The sequence below is a fragment of the Ursus americanus genome, chromosome 12 (assembly GCF_024610735.1).
Source record: "Ursus americanus isolate L20-20 chromosome 12, mUrsAme1.1.p, whole genome shotgun sequence".
NCBI lineage: Eukaryota > Metazoa > Chordata > Mammalia > Carnivora > Ursidae > Ursus > Ursus americanus.
In genome coordinates, this window is record NC_142138.1 from 6,295,257 (window position 1) to 6,321,224 (window position 25,968).

The 25,968-nt window shown below is 41.1% G+C and overlaps 1 protein-coding gene across 2 annotated transcripts in view; it reads right to left on the bottom strand.

Annotated features, from left to right (window-relative positions):
• Nucleotides 1–10,531: 10,531 nt before the first annotated feature.
• Nucleotides 10,532–25,968, bottom strand: part of SPATA6 (spermatogenesis associated 6) — a 152,093-nt gene continuing 136,656 nt past the window's right edge. For both annotated transcript variants that reach the window (XM_045799593.2, XM_045799591.2), the window contains exon 13: nt 10,532–25,903. In XM_045799593.2, the coding sequence (XP_045655549.1) occupies nt 25,723–25,903 (181 nt within the window). In that variant the 3' untranslated portion in view covers nt 10,532–25,722. The remainder of the gene's footprint in view (nt 25,904–25,968) is intronic.

Here is a 25,968-nt window from a genome sequence, read left to right on the forward strand (position 1 = left end):
CCGCCTCTGGTCATCACTCCATACTAATCACTCACCATAATTGACCACAAATAAAATTCTAGTCCTTTGAGGCTTAAACACAGCTTACTCTATGAACAGCTCCTGTTGCTGCTGCCTCCACATTTCTGTGTCCTCTGACCTTTGACCTCATCGGTGTCACCTCACCTGGCCATGCTTTCCTCACTGCTCCCCACGGACCGTTCCTGGGAATTCGGCTTTCCCCCCTCATTTTCCCCAAAACCATTCCCTTGAGGCGTTTGTGAGCAACCAAATGTACTGAACGTTCGGGGAGGGAAAGAATCTTAAACCACAGAAGCACAATTTAAAAGTAAGTATCGAACATCCCTATATTCAAAAGCTTCCAGCAGCCTCTGAGAGCTCCCCACAGGCCTCAGAGTCTCTAACCTCCTGCTGCCTGCACTGCGACGCTCACTCCCTCCCTTCTGCAAACTCTACCGGGCCTCCTCAGTGCCCCTCTCTTTGTGACGCGAGCCTGTCTGGGTCCAGATCTCTGTCCTCTCGCCCAGAGATGCGTGAGCCTGCTGTCAGTGGCAGTAGGGCTGGGAGAAGGATGGCCACTCTCCTTCTCTACCCTCTTCCTGGTTGGTGCACCTTGGTGTAAAAATTCTGCACATCCTAAGTGAAGCCATATTTCCCAGGGATGACCTTACTATGGCCAGCTGCCTTCCAGAGCAGCAAAGTCCCCAGCGCCCAGGATAGTCTCATGGTCCTCCGACTTCACCTTTGAAGAAAATGTCAAAGTGACCTATCTGTAGAGCGGTCGCATGAATATTCATCTCATCAAATACCTGGCATGGGGTGGGTGCTAAGAGGAACGTGTTGTATTAATAAGTGAAAGAATAAATTAATGAATGAGAGAAAGAGCATCCTTCGCAGAGGAAACCAAATATTCAAAACACAGGGTGGGGGAAAACCATGACAATCAGGAAACAAAAGGTAGTTTAAAATGTCTGCATTGGCAAGGCCCCCACTAGCCCGTCTGGCTTCTTCGTGCAAGGGAGCAAAAAGTGCCTTTCCTTCTTGGTGTGTGCGACCCCTTGCCGGGGCTTATAGGTGGCCGCACTTCCGGCCCTACACGCCCTCCTGGCCAGATGCACTTGTGCGGGGCACCACCTGCGTGTCCAGAAGAGGCAGCCCTGCCATGTTGGGGAGCAGCGAGGGAGGTGAGCGCGGGTTAGCTCGTGCTAAACCTGGAGCTTCATCATTTCTTTCCCGAGTCCCTGCACCAGCCTCTAGACCGTCACCCATCTCTGTCTTCAAGCTCTCCTCTTCCAATTCGCCCTGCATTAGAGCAAGAATGAGCTTCGTAAAATGTAAATCTTGTGTTGCCAGTCTGTGTAAGATTCTCTACAATGTTTCTTAGCCTAGCAGGAGGCCCTATACAAACGGCTAGAAATACCCGCAGGGTTCAATCCTTGGGACTCCTTCTCTACTGCAGCCAAAGAATGGCTGATCTCTACAGTGGTTAAGACCAGGGACTTGGAAGCCTGACCTTCCGGAACCTTCTGGCTCTGCCCCTTGCTAACTACATGATCCCAGGGAAGCTGCTTAACCTGACTCCTTTCTACAAATTGGAGATGTTAATTGCAGCTACTGCACAGAGTTGTTGAGGGGATTCAATGAGGTAATTAACATAAAGTATTCTAAACAGTGCCTGGCACATAAAGTCATAATTAAACTCAATACACATTAGCTATTATTACTACTAATAGTAGAGCTGAGATGGGCGCACAGGAGGCTCGACACTACGTCGTCCTGTTATTTCAGAGCTAGCTCAACGTGCTGTCAGAGCAAAGCGGGGGAGTGATTAACTTTTCCTGAGGAAACAGGAAAGGGCATAACAGAAAAGTTCATATTGGAGCTGGACTTTGGAAGGTGAGTAGGAGTTTTCTAGAACAAGTCACGCAAGGCAGGGGAAGCATGAGCAAAGGCTTGGTAAGGGGCAGAAGTGCACGGTACGTTCCCATAAAATAGAGATACTCTTTGCTCATTTGCAAATACCCTACACATTTAATCTCCTTTATAAATCATGTTTCGTTTCAGCCTCTCACATCGAAGGCAGAGAGCTCTGAGGTTTATTGCCCAGAGACAGGAGCGAAATCTGCATCTGACCACTGACGCAGAGGCTGCCCCTGCCCCGCTCCTGTCTCCCAGGCCTGCACAGTGCTGTTTGCTGGGTGACTTCCTGCGGAAAGCCCTACAGCTCTGTGCTGGGGGCTCTCTCTGGCTGCAGCAGCATGCTTTGCCCCCTGCACAGAACAGGCTGGACGTGTGGGGGAGTGAAGAGCTTGGGAACAGCCCTCAACCCATGGCAAGCAACAGTTGGGGAAACAGCCAGGAGGCTTGTGGTGAACCATCTCCAGAGCTTCTCAGGGGCTTGAGCCCCGGTTGCCCACAGCGTTAGCCTGTCTGCAAACACATCCTGAATGTGTTCCCCTAATGAGGAAGTGCTGTCTCACCTGCTCACAGCCCTGCTGCGATCCTGGGATCGCCTGACACGTAAACTACTCGCACCTGCTTTTATGTGCTACTTCCGGGAAACCAAACAGTCTTCTGATACTCGAAAGTCCTTGTGCCCAAGCTTAATTTTGCTACTACTTGCTTTGTGAGCAACCCCTGCCCCCACCATACCTCGGTTTCTTCATTCTTCATAAGGGGGGGTGCAGAGATTTGAATTAGTGAGATGAAATCTAGGAGTCTTCTAAGGCTCACGTGGCGGGCTTCTGACGCAATCCCCGCTCTGTCTCGGGGGGCAGGGAGCGGGCGGGCAGTGGAGGAGGGGGGACACGGAAAGCCAGCCGCACACTGGCACACCGGAGTGGAAACAGCACAAAGCACTAGAGAAAAACACTGAAAAGTAGTTTTTGGAGAATTGAAATGGGATTGCCGTGAGCAATAACGACATTAAGAAGTTGCTTTGGACTATAAAAGGGTGATGTTTAAAAACAAATAGTACTCTTAAAAATACCACAAAGAAACATTGTTGAGAGTGATTTGTAATTGAGCTTGGACCACAAAAGCACTCAATTTAACACGTGAGGCTCGTAAGTATGTCTCTGGGTGTGAGAGTTCACATCAGTTAGAAGGCGGTGGGAGCTGCTGGGAGCCCAGGCAAAACAGGGTCAGTTTTCCATTAACCTACAACTAGTGTCTCTCTCGACTTCCAGCCCTAAGTAAGATAACTGTAATTTCTTCTTTTCTCCAGGGTGAAGAGTTGGGAGAACTTTAAAGGTTATATATAAATATAAATCCTGGAGACTTAAATTGAGCTAGTAACAGTTTACTTTCATATTTCAAAACCAAATCTCAGCTTTAGCTCAGACTCACAAAGTAGAAATGTCAGATTTGTTACTGTGGTCTTACCTAAAATCCACAACTTTCACTTAAAGTGGAAAGAAAACCCCCACCATTTCACCTTATCCCCTGAATAGGATACAAAAGCCTGATCCCTCTCTCAGAGTGGTTTGTATATAAATTTTAGAATCACTCCCCTTGAGAAAGAGAAGGATCCTCAGGGGTCAGCTAGCTCAGCTCTCCTTTGCCCCTCAGGCCAGGTCATACTTTCTCTGACCCGCCCCCTTGAGGAGTTAAGCTCGCCAGCCTCTGCTTGTATGCCTCCGGTGATGGGGAACTGCCTACCTCTGAGCCAGCGGCCACCATTGGACTACACGGACAATTAGAAAGTTCCTTCTTTCACTGCCTGAACTCTGCATTCCTGCGTTTCCAACTGCGTACACAAGCAAACCCAACACTGTGAAAATAACGCAAATGAATAATTTACTCCAAAATTACATCCCCACTATTGGTGATTTATTCTTAAAAGAATAATTCACCAAACTGGGAACTCCCCGTAGAAGGGCAGATTAACCTGGAAGGAGACGTTCATGGAAGACTAGTGAAACTGGCCATTTTAGACCGTTTAGAATGGTTTTATAGAGACGATTCCGCATCAATCACTTCATGTAGCTCTTAGTACTGCTCTAGGATGCTGAGTTATTTACAAATGAAGAGGCAAACTCAGAGGGGCAGTGAGCTGCCCCAGTCCTGTCGCTCAGTAGCGCAGGTGCTCTTCGAGCCCAGAGATGGGACTCTGCCCTCAGGCATCACCCCACCATCCTGCTCACATACGCGGCATGCTTCCTGGATGGTACTAGCTCCCAGGCACATGAACAGATATGCAAAGAATTGACAGTCCAAGCAGAGGTCAATCTAATAAAAAAGGCAGGCAAGTAAGTTATTGCAGTACATTGCAATAAGGACTGAAAGTAGAGGTAGGAACAAAATACTCTGGGAAAATAGAGAAAGGAGAAACAAATTACCTGGCAGAGTGGGGGAGGTATGTTCACGGGTATGACATTTGATTTGGATTTTGAATGGTGAGTAGAGATTTCTGTGCAGAAAAATGGAAAGCATTATATTCCAGGCAGAAGAAACAGCACAAAGCAAGACGAGTTGGTAACAGGGCATGGCACGTTTGGCGCCTGGTGCGGCTGAAGCATCGGATGTGAAGCAGTGTAAAACGGACCCGCTTGGAGAAATGGGTACAAGCAATGCTAAGCCACGGAATGCCACCATACACTGAGCGCCACGATGCAGCCAAGAATGGGATAGGGTCAGGGAGGGTGGGGAAGGGCACCGCATATATCTAAGGAGCATCTTACTGTTCATTTAGGAAGATTGTTATGGCCACAGAAAGAGAAGAAATTAAAGGGTCAGAGGCTGCTAAGGGTGGCTGCTTATGGGACTGTTGCAGTATCACTGGGGAGAAATAAGGAAGAGTCCCCAGCAGATGAATGGATAAACAAAATGTCTATTCACATGACGGAATATCATTTAACATAAAAAGGTATGAATTTTGATATGTATTACAACATGGATGGACCTTGAAAACGTTATGCTTGGTGAAATAAGCCAGTCACACAGGAGACAAATGTAGGATTTCACATATATGAGATGCCTAGAATAGGCAGAGTCACCGAGACACAAAGTAGAACAGAGGTTCCCAGGGGGTGGGGAGAGCGGGGGAAGGAAAGAATACTGTTTAATGGATATGGAGTTTATGTTGAGGATGATGAAGAGGTTTTGGGTATAGATAGCGGGGACGGGTACCCAGCCTTGCGAATGTATTTAATGCCACCGAATTGTACAGTTACAAATGGTTAAAATGATAAATACTGTTATATATATTTACACAGTAAAAATAAGGACTGGTGGCTGGCTGGAGAGCTATATGCTAAAGCAAATACAGTAAAATGAGGAGCTCGGATTTGAGCCTCCTGTTGTCGAGGTAAGATAGCCGCTGGCATTGCCTGGTAGTTATGTGTATTTGTGGGTCTGGAGCCTGCAGAAGATCAGGGCTGTACAATGTCCTTCTAATTTCTGCTTGGGAAAAACACAACCTGCCCCCCACAGCTAGTATTGGATCTGTATTTTTGAGTTGGGGGGTGGGGGAGGGCGCTGCCAGTGGTTAAGTAATTTTTGGATAGTGAGTCCCTTGAGACCTTATTTTGTTGCAGTAAACTGGGAAAGGGAGAGGGTGGAGCTTCTCTCTGTCCAGTGAAGCTTCTGGAACTGGTTTGGATCACATATGTTAACAGAATTTGGAGGTGAGGAGAGGCGAGGACAGGAAGGAGCTGCCCCAGCTGCTGGCAGTTCTATGGGGAGCCAGCCTTCAAGGTCAGCCTCCCAAGGGACTCCCCCAGCTGCAGAGCCACCTTGTCCATGGTCCCAGCCTTCAGGGCGCAGCCCACATCCAATGACTAATAGGTATAAAGGCACAGTCATTTCAGCCTAATGTGAGAGCTGATGCATCATTTTAGCTCAACAGGCCCCTGGGGTTGGCCAAGGCTGCTACCAGGCCCACATCACAGCTCGACCTCTCCCCAGCCCAATCCTGTGTCCTTCCTTCCACTGCTGTGGATCCAGGACATTCCCTAATAAACATCTTGCACTCTGAATGCCAGGCTCAGAGTCTGATTCCCACCTGGGATTAATCAAGTTTCTTCTTGTTTTTTTTTGTTTGTTTGTTTTGTTTTTTGTTTTTAAGATTTTAAAGAGAGAGAACGAGAGAGAGAGCACGCGCGTGGGGGGGAGGGGCAGAGGGAGAGAATCTGCAAGCCGACTTCCCACTGAGCACAGAGCCCAGTACAGGGCTCTTTCTCAGAACCCTGGGATCATGACCTGAGCCGAAACCAAGAGTCGGATCCCTAAGTGACTGAGCCACCCAGGTGCCAGCCAAGCTCCTTTGACTTTACCTAGTCGTGGTCCTTGGTATAATCACAAACTCTGTTGACTCGATCTTGAAAGACCCTAACCTCTGCCTTCTCTATGTGGACTGGTGAGTAGCTAAAGGCTGTGTTCTGTTTTACAAGACAGAGTGTTACCAGGCTTCAGTTAATCCAGTTGGACAAGTAACAAAAAGACTCTCAGCAAATAATTCCATCCTCGCTGCCCCAAACACCCCCATAGCAAAAGCCATTAAACCTTGTGTGTTTTATTTTCTCTCTCCTGCAACCCTGAAGTGTTTGCTGACATTTGAAGTCTGGTAATAATCATTGCCCCCTAGCCATGTTTCTGAATCTTCAGGCAAATTCATGGCTGTCCCATTTTCTGAGTCAGATGTTCTAATCAACTAATCCATTCGAAACAGCCTTGCTTCTGGATAGAAAAGGAGAAGATAAAACAAACATCTTTAAATTTCAGGGTCACAAAATTACACTAGAAAAAGTTCCCAAAGGAAACGTTGGATGGTCACAGAAGACAGGTTTTATTAATAAATATAAATATATTTGACACTTCTATACATTGGCATGAATCAAATGAACCAAGACTGGGGACAAAAGACTGAGCATTCAAATCCTCTTAGAAATTTAATTTATTGTTCTGTTTTGCTTTTGGTTGAAGCCCAGAATATTAGGCAAAGTGCATCTTGCACTGTACTCAAATCTCAAAACACATAAATGGCTTAACAAGGATAAGGATGCATAAACCTTTATAAATAAAAAGGACTTCAAAGAGATTCATTCCTTAAAATTGCAGCAGCCTGTTTAACAATAGCTAATGTTTACTGAGCACACGGTGCCAGCCACCATGCTACGCTTACATGTGTTACCTTGTTGAATCCTCCCAACCCGCCTGATAGTAGGAGCTCGGTGTGCAAAGTGAAGGATGCCTCCCTCCTACCGTTGGGCAACATGCAACCCCGGGCCAGGCATTACTTTCTCTTTTCCGGATGAGAAAATGGAGGCAAAGAAATGGTTGGGCCCCTTGCCACTAACTCACACCATCGGTGCATGATTCCGACAGGACGGGAAGCGGGCTGACTTGACGAAGCCAGGGCACTTCCCACACTGCCGTCGGCTTCCTCTTCTGCTACAAGACACAGAGCTCACTGCGGCAGGCTCGGCGGTGTGGTCTCTATTAGCACGAGTCCTCCGGGTCCTGGCTGTTCTCTCTGCCTGCCCTACCCTGCCGCACGTCTCTGCCTGCTCAAAACCCGTGCATCCTGTAAGGCCCAGCTCAAATGTCTTAAACTTTTCCCTGGACCCTTCCTTCTTTTAGCAGAATTAACCAGATTCTCCCTTTGTCTTCACAGTGCTCCGTACCCAGATATTTTGTTTTTCTAAGATAGGAGAGTAACAGCATTCACAGTGTTAAGAAATGCACCTCTGTCATTCCTAACAGTGGGTTGGGGACAGGTATTTCTTGCTCTTGGAGACGGAAGAAGCATCTGCTCCTGCCCCTTTACTTGCCCACCAGCCCCCACTTCTTTTTTCCCCTCTCCCTTCAGCCTCTAGAGTTCACAACTGGATTTGTTTATACTTTTCGCATTTTCCACGTTGAAGTGTAACTCACCTCGTTGTCTCATTCTCCTTAGGACTTGAAGTTCCTCAAAAGCAGGGATGGAGCTTCATTTACTTTTTTTTCAAAGATTTTATTTGTCAGAGAGAGAGAGAGAGAGAAAGAGAGAGCGCGCAACAAGCAGGGAGAGCAGCAGGCAGAGGGAGAAGCAGGCTCCCTGCTGAGCAGAGAACCAATGCAGGACTCGATCCCAGGACCATGAGGTTGTGACCTGAGCCGAAGGCAGACGCTTAATCGACTGAGCCACCCAGGTGTCCCTGGTGCTTTATTTATCTCTGTATCCCCTGTCCTTGGCACCTAGTGCTGGGCCTGGCACACAAGTGCTCAATAGAGTTCAAGACATGCTCCTGTGTCCTACTCAAGTTGTCTGCCGGATGTATATTTCTGTATGTCTTAGTTCAGCAACAGCAAAGCGCTTATCAAATATATAAATCTATAGGACATAATGCAGAATGTTAAGATCAAATGCTACTGACAGACTAAAAAATTTCTTAGTCCATTTCAAAATGGCTGCACAAAACATACAAAACCCTATCTCTTAGCTCTTTCATTTGTGCTCTGATTGAAGAGAGGCTTGCAGCTGAGAGGGAAACCAACACGAGCGTAAGTTAAATGTGCCATGATGTCTGTGCTGGGGTAATGCCGAGTCTTGTGTTAGAGGTCGTGAAGTCTGATCATGACACGCTTCTACAATGCGGGGCTGAAGGTGTATGATGTACTGAGTTATCACAGACAGGACAGGGGAGTCTACATACACCTGTGCTTCTCTCATGTCAAAATTTACATGAAATTAGAACATTAGGGGCGCCTGGGTGGCTCAGTCGTTGGGCGTCTGCCTTCAGCTCAGGGCGTGATCCCGGTGTTCTGGGATCGAGCCCCACATCAGACTCCTCCGCTATGAGCCTGCTTCTTCCTCTCCCACTCCCCCCTGCTGTGTTCCCTCTCTCGCTGGCTATCTCTATCTCTGTCAAATAAATAAATAAAATCTTAAAAAAACAAAAAAAGAACATTAGGCCAAAGTAATTTTATCTCCGAATTTGAGAGACAGACTAAGAGCTGAGAGCTAAACTGAGCGCTAAACACTTCGGACACAGCAAGTTCATCTACCTAGATGGAACTAGAGTCAAACAAAAACTCATAGCAGCCCAAGCTGATGACGTAACATCGATACTTGGGAGTCGCTGACCAGACATTTTTGTTCTTGTTTTATGTGATCATTTCACATTGGTGACCTAGTCCCCAAGCCTAGTCTACATCATAAACAGAAAGTTTGAAGAGGGAAAAGGAATTCTGAAATAATGACATGTGCCAATTGTCAGCAAGGCCAGGACCGACACCAAAGTGGCATCAGGGCTAAAAATAAAACAAAATGAAGAACCATAATCACGTGGAAGCAGTCATTTCAGGCACGAAGGCTCCCTCCACCTCAACAGCCCTGCGTCCTATGGGCTGATACAACATCTGGTGTTCAGACTGGTGAGCCAGAATCATCAAGAAGGCGTTACGATATATTCAGTATCTTCTATTCCAAGGAGGTTAGGATATATGTGATAAATTTAGATGTTGCAGTCAATAGTTAAAAGAACAAATATTTTAATGGAAGTGTAACAGAACTACTTGAGAAATTCAAATATTCAGAACTCATTAGGGTTCAAGTAGCTGAGGTTTTACTATTTGGGGGCTTTATATAATAGAGAATGTAAAGCCTATCCTGTTAAAATCCTTTGAATTTTCTTGAAAGGCAAACTTTCTAGTACCATCAGATATCACTGCTTTTTCTAATTCAGATTCAACTTAAACCTCACTACTTTTTAATTAGTTCATCTCAATATACTTAACTCAAAGTACAACACAATTTATCTCCAAAATCCTTTACATGGAGGGTGCCTGGGTGGCTCAGTCAGTTGTCTCTGACTCTTGATTTTGGCTCAGATCATGATCTCAGGGTTGTGAGATTGAGCCCCATGTCAGGCTCCGTGCTGGGTGTGGAGTCTGCTTAAGATTCTCTCTCTCTCCATCTCTCCCCGCCTCTGCCTCTTCCACCTTAAAAATCATTTACATGGTGTGGACAGTCCTACAAAGAGACTTTCAGAGGAGAACATGATGGTGTGTTGCTGAAAATAAAAGGCATAATCTGATTTTTATGCTTCCTTCCCCCTCCAGTCTTCACATTTGGTTTAATAATCAATATAAAGAATTGCAATTTATACAATGTGTGCCTTTGCCAAGTAGCATCAATCATATCTTAATTGCAATTCTTCGCATCTGGCAAGACTTCAGGTCTCACTGGACACATTTTCTCTTCATATCTTATCAACATTAGGAACTTAAGAAAGGCTACATCCTTTATTCTCATGTATAACCTAACAAGCCAGAGAATCATTCAGTGTTTCCAGTTTGCTATTTTACCTTCTGACAAGTTTTATAAAGGCGAAGGGAATGAAACTAACTCGCATTACATGCAAGATGTTGCCTACACAAATGCCAGGAAGGAAGCGAAATGAACAGCCGGAACATATGGCAGTGAGCTGACAGCATGGAGAAGCCCGCTCCGCACGAGCACCAAGCAACATCTTGAAATGTACAAGACATATGTGTTTTAGGAAGAAGACTGAAGTGTTTCATAATAAAAACAGGACAAAGTGAACCATGAGTGCTGAATACAGTTTTAATTAAAAATGGGTTTTTAGCCTTCAATGTGAATATACAATATGCTTCACAGATGGATTTTCTATTTCAGCCTTTCCCAAACCAAAAAGTGAGTGAGACGAATAAAGCTTCTGAAAATGGCACAGAGGCTAAAATGTATGTAAATAATAGAGTGTTCTGGTACAAACAAACAAGGAAGGAAGAACAACCCTTCTGTCATCTCTTTCTGCTTGCACATTGCGTAAGTAGATCACATAACCTGCCTTTGGCGCAAACACGTTTCTCCTTGGTTTCAATGTGTAACAGACACGTACTACTGGGAAACAACCTACATGTCCAACCATAAAGGGACGGTTAAATTGCTTCAGAGTATATCAATGCCACATTAGATAACCATTAAAAATACAATTATGCATCATTTTAGAAAACCCGAAGAGTACGTACTAACATTGAAGTAGTAAGACACGATATTTGTAAGAAACTAACAACTTTGTAGAAATTGCATAGAATATCACAATAAAACACACAAAAATATTACCAAGTTATCGCAAGTTTTTACTTTTATGTGAGCAAGTACTTCTTCTAATTTTTATGCAGTATTGCTTTTTTAAAATCAGAAAACAATGTTTGAGAAGTCCAGTTAAAACTGAAATATCTACCTAGAAAATGGATATAAAATAAGTGATTCTAAGTTTATCAGATTTCTATTAATTGCTGATTCCTGAGCCATGGTGGCCCTTCTCGGGATAGTTTCATTCTCGTCCGAGGCAAGAAGGAATTATCCCTAAAGTTCGCTGGATATAAAATAAGTGATTCTAAGTTTATCAGATTTCTATTAATTGCTGATTCCTGAGCCATGGTGGCCCTTCTCGGGATAGTTTCATTCTCGTCCGAGGCAAGAAGGAATTATCCCTAAAGTTCGCTGGCTATCGGCGAACAAGGAACCACGTAGAGGCAACGAACAGATTGAAGATGTGACAATTACGCTCTCTGTGTACACAGGGTCAATGATTAGACTTCTCTGTTTTTTCCTTGGGAAAAAAAAAAGCCTAAATCAAACATAAGAGACTATGCATTTAAACAGCATGAGTTTAAGCGGAAAACTCTGGCAATGACTTTAATGTTTGAAAGTGTCTTGATGCCAGAAAATGCTCTTCTATTACAAAATATTTTTTTAAAGTTCAGCTGGAGTTTTATGTGAGCTCTTTAAGATGGACCAAAAGAAAATTCAGCAACAGCCTTTCTTATTATGTTTCCCGAAGGCTTCATTTCATGTAGAAGACACATTTATTTATCGCCAGGACTTTCTGATGGTCCCCCCCGCACAAAACTCTAGCTCCAGGCAAGTGACCAAATGCTGCTCCCCCACACAGTGCGGAACCCTCACTTCCACACCTTTCTGCTGCTATTCAGTATTTTCCCTCTTAAAGACTGTCCTACCTCTTCCAATGCCACCCATCCTTCAGCCTGAACTCACGTCCTTCCTCTGTACTCAGGAAGCCTTCTCAGATCAAGGGCGCCAGTTCCTCCATCTCTTGAACTCTTACTATGCACGGGCTCTTCAGCCATTATAGAGGCCTTTGTGGTACCTCTTACTGCGATCTTTTCAAGTATTTATGCCATCTGCTAAAGTAGACTGAAAATTCAGTGGGAACATGTGAGAATTTTTTCTTTGTCATCTATAGTGTTTGCTGAACAAGTGCAATAAATAAGCTGAAAAATGAGAAAGAGCCGGAAAAACAGACTACAAAACCCTTAGTCCTGTCTGACTTACGACCTTTGGGATGTCAGCTGTATCTGCTTAAGGATACCAGGAGAAGGAAATGGCAATATTTGAGCACCTAACAATCTTTTTTGGTACGAGGACACAATCCACAATCTAGAGTAAAGCATACGAAGAAGGGCCTTGATGTGATTTCCATATACATCTCATCCTCATGTTGGGCCCCAGTTTTACCAGGGACCCTTATAGGCTAACCATTCTGAACTTCCCGCAGGTCCCGGAATGTGCTGTGTTTTTTTCATGCCCCTGCAAGTTCTGATGTCCTGCCTCTCCTCTCTCGATAAAATCATCCATTAAGACTGAGATAAAAGGGGTATTCCTTTGTAATGTCTTCCTTTACTCGTTAAGTAATTGCTTCCTCTTTCGTGCTCCTGAAGTACCCACACAAACATCTCTTTCATCCATTTATATTGCGTATTTCTACTACAGTTAACATTTTAGAACACACCGTGTTTATGTTTGTGAGAGGTCAAGATGTATCTTATTTGTATTTGCCCAACACCACTCACAAGAAGTAGTTCACAGTAGGTATCCAAAGCTTGCTAACGAGTACACAGATAAATGAATGGCCTTGCTAACTCTTTAGATGAAGGGAGGAAAAAGCCTGGTATTTAAAAGTTAGCCATGGATAACTCAAAAGGTATATAATTCAAATGGGAATCAAGAGCCAGCCTTTATCCTTCCTGGAGCTCAAAACGTTTTGTGCCTAAAATTAAAAAAACATTCAGATGAAGAAGAGGTTAGCAAAATGAAAACATTTTAAGAGGAGGAGGGGGGCGCCTGGCTGGCTCAGTCAGTACTGCATACAAGTCTTGATCTCAGGATTGTAAGCTTGCGCCCCATGTTGGGTGTAGACATTATTTACAAATAAAATCTTCAAAAAAAATAAATTAGAGGAGGAGAAGTTTACATGCTCCTTACTACAGAGGAAGCTGTGAATAGGTTCCAGGCCAGGGCAAGCATCACAATCACCTAAAGAGACTCTTAAAAATACAGTTAAATTTACTGCATCAGGATCTGGAAAGATTCAGATGAGGAAACTATTTTTAACATGATTCTGATCAGTCAGTATTTGTAACCACTGAACTGGTTACACGGAACCAAAGTTTCACTCGTGGGACGCCTGGATGGCTCAGTTGGTTAAGCATCTGCCTTTGGCTCAGGTCATGATCCCAGGGTCCTGGGATCAAGTCCTGCAGAGTCCCACATCGGGGCTGTCTGCTCAGCGGGGAGCCTGCTTCTCCTTCTGGCTGCTGCTCCCCCTGCTTATGTGCTCGCTGCCTATGACAAATAAATAAAATCTTAAAAAAAAAGTTTTACCAGCTTTTGATCTGGATGCTATATTGTCATGCATATTCCACCATTGACATGAGTATTAGGTGTGTCCTAGCTTTCTATTTCTGAATCCTATACCTAAGGAAAAGTTATTTCCAAATTATGACAATTTCTAATTATTCGTGCTAACTAGATCACTGAATTCTTAAAATCCCACAGAACTTTTTAGTACAGCTGCTAACAAGTTACAAGTTGGCTAATTTAATTTCCCTTGCTGTTCAAGGGAATGGAGGTGTGTTAATAAGCAGGTGAATTGGCCAACAGGTAGGAGCAGATTAGGGAGCAGGAAAAGCAAATACTTGCAGATATTCACAAACATATAAACAAATCTGAATAAGGGACAACAAGCCTCCTCCAAAAGTAAAATGAATCAAATTATTATCTCTTAAAGTCTAATATTAAATCCAATACCCAAGGAAAAGCAAACAATAGTGGGGAAAAGTTTTATGGGATATTTATGAGAAAATACTAACATATAGGCTTAAATCCTAATTCAGCCACTTACACTCCCACTGTGGACCACAAGAGATGCTTAACCCAAACCGGAGTCTTCTCATTTGTCAAAAATGGGCATTATCATCCCAGCCCTACCTAATTCATAATCATGTAATGGGGAGATGTAATAAAATAACATATAAAAATGTGTGAAAATGATAACAGGCTACGTAAAATACAAGCTATTATTTATCGTAAAAGTTTAGTGGAAATAGTTTTCCAAGGCTTTGACTGTTTGGTAGATAAAAATTCACTGAAGTCAAATGTTCTTTTTTTTCCATTTTCCCAACACAAACACTTGAAAATACTTTCTAATTCAAAAGCTGGCATCTTTTTTCTTGTTTGGCAAAAACAATTCCCCCCTGGGTTTCCAGGGGAACTGAAATGAGTTTGACTGTTTTTGTTTAAGATTATCAACAAAAACCTCTCCAAATTATGCAGTTTCTATGCCAAAACACATTCTTTGTGTGGCACAGTTGTAGGAATATATCATATGTGAACAACTGCTGGGCCACAAAGAACAATCAGAATAGCATATTTTTCTATCCTTTAGGAAAATGTGAAATATATTTAACATGTCCTTGTCCAGTGGTAGATTTCTTTCCCATATAACCTTTTATTAACAGCAACATATTATTAGAAACAGGGAGAAGGAAGCTCTTCTAAGTAATGTTTCAGAAAATATGTTTCAGATGAGTTCCACAGTTGGCTACACCATCACCATCATCATCATTGTCAATATCATTTACGGAGCCCTTACCATGTGCTAGGCATGTTTAAGTGCTTTATATTTGTTAACTAATTTAATCTTCATAACGACCCCACGAGATTGGTAATATTATCTTTATTTTACAGATGAGAAAACTAAGGTGTACATAAATCAGTTAATTTTTCACAGGTAACCCAGTATTAGGTGATCGAAGCGGAACTGCAACCCAGCGGTGTGATTCCAGAGACTGTGTGTCTAACCACTAGACTGTTTTTCTGGGCAGTGAGTAATTCATATGCAGTAAGATCAATAGCTAAGATATTCATTAGCCAGCAACTTCCAAAAATATTTAAGGATATTTATAATTTTACTTTGTTTATATCTTAGGTTGAGATCTTTCTATAGGAAACCTTTGTGATTAAAAAATTTTAAGTTTAAAACTTCTAAAGAATGGGGGGCGCCTGGGTAGTGCAGTCGTTAAGCGTCTGCCTTCGGCTCAGGGCGTGATCCTGGCATTCCGGGATCCAGTCCCACATCGGGCTCCTCAGCTGGGAGCCTGCTTCTTCTCCCTCTCCCACTCCCCTGCTGTGTTCCTTCTCTCGCTGGCTGTCTCTCTGTCACATAAATAAATAAAATCTTTAAAAAACAAAAAACAAAAAAAAAAACAAAAAAAAAAACTTCTAAAGAATGACCTGGTAAGCCTGAGGCTGGTCTTCTTATGAAAAGGTCCGTGTGTATGTGTATGCGTGTGTGTGTGTGTGCACGTGTGTGTGCGTGCACGTGTGTGTGTGTGCACACGTATACCTCTCTGGTAATAAACCGCGGGTCTTCTCAAAAAGGTAATTGCTCAATCACATTCATTACAAATCCTTAAGAGCTACGGAGATGTTCATCTGGCTACTTCTGCTGAATTAGGGTAATTTATTCTGAGTTCTACCTCTAATATCCCCCAAGTTAAAAAAATATATGTATATATATATACGTGGTTAATTTATAAAAATATATCTGTGCTATTTCTAACACAAATGAAGGACAAAATAAACTTCTAGGATAAAAACTGGTTTTATAGGACATACACTCAAACTAAATTTATTTTTCTTTCAAAAATAATACCTTCACAACTAAGAGAAGCCACATATGGAGTTGAAATGGGCAATATTGTCAGTGATTAGTTTCACTTGTAAAAGCTACGTAAAACCTTTACCAAATGCACACTTGTATACAAGGTTAATAGGATTTTTAAAAATAGAAATAATGATGCTGGGTGGATTTATACACAAAAACGATGAAACTAATGACAGGGAAAGGGAACTAAATCATTTTTAAGCATCTACTGCTTGTCAAGTACAATGCTAGTCACTTTGCATCATTTACCTAAAATATTTGCATTATTTACCTAAAGTATTCTTCATAGTAGCCATCCCAGATAGGTATCATTCCCATTTTATTAATAATAAAAATAAGGTTCAATACCTCCAGAGAGCACCACAGTACAGAATTCAAACCCAGGTATATATGGCTCTTTCCATAAACTGCAAAACCTACATAAATTAAATAACTAGTAAATCTAAAAGTTATACCAAAAATCTGAGTAATGTGGTTTCATGTCTTAAAATAATTTTGAATATTTTTTACATTTATTTACATAGCTCATGTTTCACTTTTTGCTCTCCAATCAGATCAAGATTTTTCAAAATACTACCTTTATATTGCCTTGGAATTTAGCTGTTGTAGCCACTCTTTACTGAACACCATGCATTGTATGCGGCACTCTACATTCATTACCTCTTTCTATTATCATAACAACTAGGGGCACCTGGCTGGCTCAGTCAGTAGAGCATGCCACCCGATCTTGGGATTGTGAGTTTGAGCCCCACACCGGGCATGGAGATCACTTAAAAAAAAATGTTTTTTTTTTAAATAAATGATCATAACTCTATGAAAATATCTTTTATAAGTGAGAATACAAGTTCAGAGAGGTTAAGTAAAACAGAGGTGACAAAATAAGAGAAAGAAATCTGAGGTCTGTTCAACTTTAAAACCAATAGTACTGCTGTTGTGCTGGATGGAGTATTTTTGAAATTGCAAATTCATTTTCCCAAATCATTTCCAAAAAGCAATTATGATAGTGCCTCATATATGTCAAAGAATGTCCACACTTATTTCTCCTATTTAATTCTAACACTTGTCTGACGAACGGAGTGCAATATTTATTATTTCACAGGTAGGAAAAAAATGAGGTTCAGTCAAGTTGGGGAGGAAGTGCTTTTTCTACTATGCAATGTTGCTGTCAGTTTCCTGGAAGTAGAACTTTCTGAAAAGCTATATACATAAATCCCTCCTTTGTTTGCACAGATTACTAATGTTACAAAAACTCCAGTGAATAGTGAGTTTCATTGATAAAAGTCTCGAACAAAACACACTCATTCTCATTTCTATTACGTATGTTCAAAGACATTAAAGGTTCTCTCTCACCTTATTTCTGAACTGTATCAGACACTAAACATCTTTAAACTTCTACTGCAACAGAAATATAGTGATGCTCATGACAGCTTTTGACTTAAAGTCTATTTTTTCCCCTGATGTTAAGAGAGCCACCTATGCTCTATTTTACTTAGCATTTGCTTGGAATACCATTTTTCCATTCCTTCACTTTTAGCCTGAGTGCCTCCTTACATAGAAAGTGGGTCTGCTGTAAATAGCATATAGTTGGGTCTTGTTTTGTTATCCGTTCAGTCACTCTAGGGCTTTTGACTGAAGAGTTTAATACATTTACATTTAAGGTACTTATTGATAGGAAAGGACTTCCTTTGCCATTTTGTTGTTTTCTAATTCTTTGGTTCCTTTATTCCTCTCTTGTTGTCTTCCTTTGTGTTTTGTTGATTTTTGGTAGGGATATGCTTTATTGCTCTTCTTATTTTGTGTATCTTCTATATGATTTTTGTGTGTGTGTTTTTGGTTACCATAGGACTTGTTAAACTGTCCATACCACCCAAAGTAATCTACAAATTCATCGCTATACCCATGAAAATCCTAATGGCATTTTTTTTTTACAGAAATAAAAGAATAATCATAAAATTCATATGGAACCTTTAGACCCAGAACAGCTGAAGTGATCTTAAGAAAGAACAAAGAAGCTGGAGGCATCATACTTCCTGATTTCAAACTAAATTACAAAGCCACAGTAATTAAAGTAGTAGGACACTGACATAAAGACAGACCTACAGCAATGGAACGGAGAGCCCAGGCATAAAGCAACACATATACAGTCAAGTGATCTTTGACAAGGATGCCAAGAACACGCAATGGGGAAAGGACAGTTTCTTCAATAAATGGTGCTGGGAAAACTGGATATCCACATGGAGAAATGAAGGAAGGAAAGAAGGCAGGCACTAGAACCCCTACCTTACACCATACACACAAAAAAAGGTGGGTCAAAGATTTAAACATAAGTCCTAAAACTGTAAAACTCCTAATAGAAAACAGGGAGAAAGCTTCTTGACATTGGTCCTGGCAATGATTTCTTAGATATGACACCAAAAGCAAAGGAAACAAATGTAAAAATAGACAAGTGCAACCATATCAAATTAAAAAGCATCTGCATGGTAAAGGAAACACTCAACAGAGAAAAAGACAACCTATGGAATGGGAGAAAATATTTGCAAACCAGGTATCTGATAACATATTTGTTAATAATAACAAAGTTTCAGTTATCTAAGATGAATATGTCCTACAGAACTACCGTATGGCATGGTGTCTATAGTTAACACATAAAGAAAGGGACACGAGGAAACTGGCATGTGCTGAACATGTCTATTACCTTGATTGTGCTGATAGCATCACAGGTGTCTGCATATGTCCGAACTTATCAAATTGTACGTATGAAATAGGTGCAGTTTTTTGTATATCAATTATACCTCAATAAAGCTATTTTAAAAAAGAGAATGTTAGTGATGCTTGAATGTGTGGTTGGTTACTCAATCAAAGAGGGTAACTAGTGCTCCACAGAAAGCACACTGTCTTTTTACCTGGAACGATCCCACACATCAGCTCTGGTTACCATGAACTCCTGGGTTAAATAAATCTTCAGTGATGTTCCTTTCATACACTTCCACCAACTTCTCCCTTAGCTCATGAAATGGTCTCTTCATTCACTTCTAGTGTTTGGATGTTGGAAATTTGCCCTAGGTTTTACCGCATTGTTAATTAAACTGGGGTTGTAATCTACAGCAGTTCTCTGAAGGGACACTAGCCCCACTATTTAAAAATGTTATTAACTGTAACAAGCTGAGTTTTTGTAATCACTTGTTGACAGGCAGAATTGGGTTTAGATTCAGATTCGAGCTTTGCCATATACTGGCTACGTTTATCACTAGCCAATCCTAGCAGTTTGATCCTTGGTTATCTAGTCTGTAAAACTGAGATTACTTATACCGACCCTAGCTCACAGGGTTGTTGGGAAGATCAAATAATATAATGTATGTAAATCACCAAGTATGGTGGCCCTAAATAAGTATTACTTTAATTCCCCTGTTTTAAGCACTTTAAAGATGACGCTTAGATGGGGATGAGAAACAAAAAAACAAAAAATTACCCTCACCGCCCCCCCAAATACCCTGCAAACATTCATAAAATATACAAATTAGAGCAGAATGCATTCTCTTCCATCAGGTTCATTTACTTGAATTAGCATAACTTGAATGCAACATACTAAGGTTTAAGATATTAGTTTAAAAAAACGATTTCATTGAGACGGTTTTGCTTAAATATCCATATAAATACCTTACTTAATATACTAATTCTTAATTAATTGAGAGAGTCCTAGTTGCTAGATTGAGTAGCTTAGTTACATCTGAAGACTAGAAGATGGAGAACTATTCAATCCCTCAGCCAAAAATGTACTGCTTTGTGAATGACAAAACATAAGACATTGGGAAAGAACATTTAAGGCTCTTCTCGGGAACCATGAAATCTGCATTTCCTAGAAGGGATTTAATTAAACTCCACTGGAATAGAAGATGCTGGAAACAACTGCAGGCAATTGCTTGCTTGGTGCACTGCCTAGCCCTGTACGTCTCAGCCCTGCAGCAGCAGAGCGGGAGCTGGCCCTCGCCACCTCAACACTGTACATCGCAGGTGGTCAGCTGAGCAACAGACAGACAAAAAGACAGGCCGTCATAGGATTTCTTTTTTCTTAATTTAAGAGTACTTTCTTGAAAAATAGATTGTACTATATAAACACTCAATCTCTCAACTGATGAACCATTTCTTTCTTCCTGAGGACCATGGTACAACTACGATTCCTCTCTTATCTTTTCCTTTGTTTTCTCTTTCCGCTACAGGTATAGATAAACTAGCTGAAAGCAAGTCTGATCAGGTCTTCTTATTTCTTATGTCCAGATAGTTAGGCTTTGTATTGCTTTTAGTGACCCTTCATGTATTTTTTTCTTTCATGCGGTCATTCCACAAACATTGAACATCCACTCTGCCACAGATATAGAAGTAAACACGGCCTTAGGCCAGTAGAAAAAGACACACGAGAAAGGCACTGATAATTCAGTTTGTTAAGTGCTGTAATCAAGCTATGCCCAGATTGTGGTGCTAGAAACACAAAGATGAGGAAACACTCCTGAGCTGGAAAAGCCTACATCGAGCATAATAAGAAGAGTAAAAATAAGGAAATTCATGGATACTATACTATCATTGTTTGTCTGACCCTCCATCCATAGTCAAAACAAGCTCCTTGAGTTCAAGAATTCTGATTTATTTCACTAACTCGTGTTCGGTACTTTTGTGGAGGTGATCTATGGAAATACAGCAAAATGTACTTTCTTAGCCAAGAAAGTATACACACACCTTATACATGCACACATTTTCCCCTCAAAAGTAGAGTTATTTTTGGTAAAGAGAATAAGGGCTTAACTAATTTTATTAACCTGTAGAGAAGGAGGTAGGTGTGGCAGTATATATGCTCTTATCTGTTCTGTGTGGGATTACTTGCCTCCTACTTTAAAAATCCTAGTGATTTTCTAAGGCTTATGCTCTCCAGGCCATCTAGATGGAGTACAGCTAATTTCAGGTATCATCCCTGTCTGAAGTATATGACGCCATTAAGAATTAATGAGGATTTCCTTTTCATCTTTATAGCATTTCTAGCATCTATTACAGTATTTCTCTCACTGTAATAGGTAAATGTCAGTCTCCCTCCACCCCCCACAAACTCAGGTCAGGAACTGTGTTTTTGTTTCTCTGGATGATTCGTCGGTGCTGTGCAGATTGCCTGGAACAGAGAAGACCTTCAATAATATTTGTTAAATGGATGAATATTCACCAGTTCTGGTTGTCTAAGAAACATTATATTATTAAACTAAGCATATCACTCAGAGATGAATAATATACTCATAATATAACTCAAAACAAAAAGTTGGGTTTCTTCTCTTACCTCTTCATTTTGTATATGAATTTCTAGCTATTTTTCCTAATTATAATAGAAATAGAATTCTATTATTTCTCCTCATTTTTAAAAGGGTGGCCCTCTAACACGCTAACTGCCAGAGCCTCAACATGAGGAAAAGTGCAACTGCTCGAAGTTCACTCCTGTCAGGGCGCCTATAACGGTCACGTACAAATCAGGACAAGAACAGCAGAGAGCTTCCATTTGTTTTTTCCTCACTTCATTATTTTCATCTGATTTCAAAAATCCATTTTCTACTTTTGAGTTCTCCCAAGTTCCAGATCTTTATTTTTAACTGATTACTAGATATGTCCCTCTATCTCACCTCTACTCTCATAAAACCTGATCAATATTTAGTTTATTCCATCTCGGTTTCCTATTCTCAAAAGTCATTCCCATCTTTCAATGTCCAGCTCAAAGGTCACCTCTTCCTATGCTGCTCCAGGCCCGTCATTCTCCTTGCCGTTCTCTACTGCACTCAGTAGATCCTTCCAAAGCTTTTGCATCCCTGCGCACCATCTCCAGTGAAAGCACTTGGGGGTTTCCCGAACAATCAATCTCTCCCCCATTTTCATGCCTTTGCAAATTCTGCACCAAGCGAGAATGCTCTATCCCCATTCTTGCAGTCTTCCACTGCAGACGTTACCAAACTACTATAAATGTTGAAATACACTGTTATCTTTTTCAAAGACTCTTCACACTTGTGGGAAGGTACATTTAATAAATTTATACCCTCTACATCTAACACAGTGCTCAGTAAACATGTGTCGAATGGGGGGATGATACTTACATGTGTGACTAGCCTAAGATCCTAACGTAAAATTTAAAAAACACAAAAACTGTAAAATGGTGGAGTCATTTGGGAAAACAGTTTGGCTTTTCCTCAAAATGTCAAACATCATGTTTCCATCTGACTCAGCAATTCCACTTCTAGGCTTACACTTGAGAGAAATGAGAAGATATGTTCTTACAAAAACTCATACACAAATATTCATGCCAGTGCTTTTCATAATATCCCAAAAGTGGGAATAAAAATGCTCCTCAATGGAGTGCTGTGCGTCCACATTATGACTATTACTTAATCATCAAAGGGAGAAAATACTGATGTGCATTACAACGCAGATGAACTATGAACACATTATGCTAAGTCAAAGAAGCCAGACACAAAAGGTCACATGCTGTACGATTCCATTTATATGAAATGTCCAGAACGGGCACAGCGACAGAAAGCAGATTACTGGTTGCCAGGAGGTGAGGGCAGAAGGGAATGGTGAATGATTGCTAATGGGTTCGGGAATTCTTTCTGGAGTCATGAAATATTTTATAATTAGCTAGTGGTTTTAGCTGCACAACTCCGTGAATATACCAAAAACCATGCGACTGTTTACCTTTACAGGGTGAACGTCACAGTGTATGAGTCACATGTCAATAAAGCTATTATTGGAAAATGAACACAGTACTGCGAACGCTCTATCTGCCCCAGATTTTTAACCAGGGGCTTAGTCTTTGACGTTACAACTGGACTGCCTAGAACCTGTTTACACCTCCATGTTCATCAACTACACAATCATAGAAGTGCCGGAACATTAAAAGACCCTTCTAAATTAACCCCTTCATCACCTTATAGATAAGACAACTGAGCTCCAAGAAGGATAAATGACTTGAACAAGGTTGTATAACTAATAGTGGGGCCATGAAGACTTCACATTCTGTCCAATCACACATCTTTTTTCGTAGTTGAACTGACATCTTTCTTCCTGAAATTCCCAGGTTTTTTTTTTATTTAAAGGACAAAAATACCTTAAAAGGAAGATGATCAATTTATCTTTCGTATTAAGTCCAATAACTATTACTAGATTGTAAGAAATATTTTTAAAAGGCTAAGGAAGTAACTGCATCTTTCTGCTTCTTACAATGAGAAAGGACAACTATTAATATTTAAGGTTTTAATCCTTAAAAATAATATAAGAATTCATAGTAGGAGTTAGGGATAGCAACAAAGACACTCCTTCCCCCAGGAAACGGAAATAAGACACTTAGCCAAGACACTACATATCTGGAAACTTGCACCCGATCCTTCAGAGAGAAGTCAAATGTAATCCACAGGAAAATATTTTTCAGAATATTATATTCTGAAGTTCCCCTCTGAGACTCATTTTTTGTGGTCTTTGTATAGCCAATGGCAGAAATAGGTGTGATAGGTAATTTTTGATGTAGTTATTCACTCGGGAGATTTTCTATGACAGTGAATTTTTCCTTGAAGCTCATATTTGTTCTTTTCGCCAAGCAGGACCTTTCAAATGGAAGAATTTTTCATTTGTTTCCACAAACAGAAACAAAAAACAAAAACAAAACATACTAAGTTTCACTGATGATATTTTTTGTTAAAAAAAAATAAAAGCATTAGTCAATGCTGACCTTCAAAGGCTCATTGTACAAAACATCACCCTACCACTTACAGCCAGAGGGTGACTCAGTGATTGTGTAATGTACCATTTCCCCGACTGGTGTCCACATGTATCCGAGGACGGCACATTTGAAAGGGACTGTAGGGAGCTAAGAGGGTGGGATGGGAGGGGAAGGATGGCCATGATGACAAATATTGCTACATCCTCACTTGAGGAAATTCTGGGCTAATTAAAAAATTATTTACTGAGCCCTAACTATGTGTCAGACTCCAGACCAGATGCTAGAGCGAAACATGTTTATGCCAGGATTTCTTAGTGCCTCTAACAGGCTGGTGTTTATTATATCAGCCATTCATGCTAGTTTGCCCGGGCAGCTCCAGCCTGGAACAGCTGTTGCGGTATCAACAGCCCTGCCTTTCGTTCCTGCCATCCTACCTATGACTCTCTAAGTTGGGGAGTGTGAATCTAGTGTATAGCTTTTCCTCAACTTATATGACTAATGAAACACCTGTATCTACATTCCTACAGCCATCTCTTAGAATAGAAGTCCATGGAACACGGTTCGGGATATGCTGATCCACTTCATTCTCTTCATTTGATAGCTGAGGAAAGTTAGGCTCAGAGAATTAAAGAGACTCAGCGGGAGAAGGGCAGGATGGAACTAACTAAAGCCTAGGCCTCCTGGCCCCTTTCTCCGATGCGCTTTGCCATACATCACAGACTGCCATACCAGAACACTCTTAACATGAAGTCTAAAAATCCTATTATTAGACAATAAGTATTATATCCTTTCTCCTAATACAAAAACAAGTCACTCAATTTTACACATTAATTTCAACTTAAATGGAGTTCAACTTTTTTTTTCTTTTTAAATCATAACTGTAGAATTAACTAAAGGTAGAGTCAATGAGAGAACAATACCTTGTAGTCAACTCTTCAAGCTTGTAAGCCAAGTTCACTTATTTTCTATTCTCTGCTTTCCCTCCACTTACTCCGGTAAATATGAGATGACCGATTTCTTCATATCTTCAAGGACTCACTGGCCTCACAGGTGAGGACATTGCGGGGGAGTGGGGAGGAGAGAAGCTAATTTTATCAGCTATCAGACTTCCAGGTACAGAGCGTTCTGTATAATATTTTTCTCCTCTTTAGGGTTCCAAGTGTCCTTTAACTAAAGATACTACTTTCCTGGCTATTTGGTACCTATGAGAACTCTAAAAGAGTTTAAAATTACAATATAATCCCTTTATTCTCTCTGAGTTTCTACATGCTTACTAACAAAAACTATTTTCTGATTCTGGTTGCACCAAAAGAAATGGCCTTAAAAGAAAATCGCGCAAAGAATTCTATTTTTAAAAATCAGTTATTCACAATTTGGGTCACACACGGCCACTGTTATTTCTAGCTAACCGTATTGTGGGTAACTTAGTTCTTTTAGAGAAGAGGAAGTGAATGATTATATAAACTTTAAAAAGAAAACTATTTCTTATTAGCTAAGAAGTACAAGTAGCCTTTTGCAGGGGGGAAGGGACAGAAATAAGTAGAAAACAGGGTTTAAACTTAGGAAATTCATTTCCGTACAGTATATCTTTTTGCTCATTATCAAGAAAAAGGAGTTAATAGTAATCTTAGACAAGATAACCAATCAAGCAGATGAAAAGAAAATCCCAAGGTGATTAGGCAGAAGACCATTTCTAGAGAGAATCTATTCTTGGATTTGTAGAAGCAGAGATGAGACGTATGTGGCAGGACACCCTTCTCATACTCAGACTGGAAGTTGTGATCGTGGTGCGGGGCTTTGACTTTTGGAACAGAGCTCTCTCTTCTGTGATAAAAAAGGGACTGCCTGTGGTAATTTGCCATTTGAAGCAATAAACTTATTCATATCTAACTACTGTACTCAGAACCACCTGTCCAAAAAAAAAAAAAAGAATACAGATATTGATCACATCAAACGTTTTCATTGAGAAGTTGACACAGACACCCATACGGTTTATCGTGGATGGTCTCAGAAGCTTTCCTGTGTATGAGAAACAGAACTACAGGCCTTTTTGTACAAGTTCCTGTATATCTTGTCCATGCTGTTCTCAAAGATGGGTCGGTGGGATTTTCCTTTATAAGAGGCTGCCCTGTTGGACCAGTATTCACCGTCATCCAAATGGAGAGTGCCACGGGGCCGCTGAAATGAGCTATAAAAAAGGATATAAAATATTAAAACTGGTGAAACTCGAAGAGAGGTAGTATTATATAAATC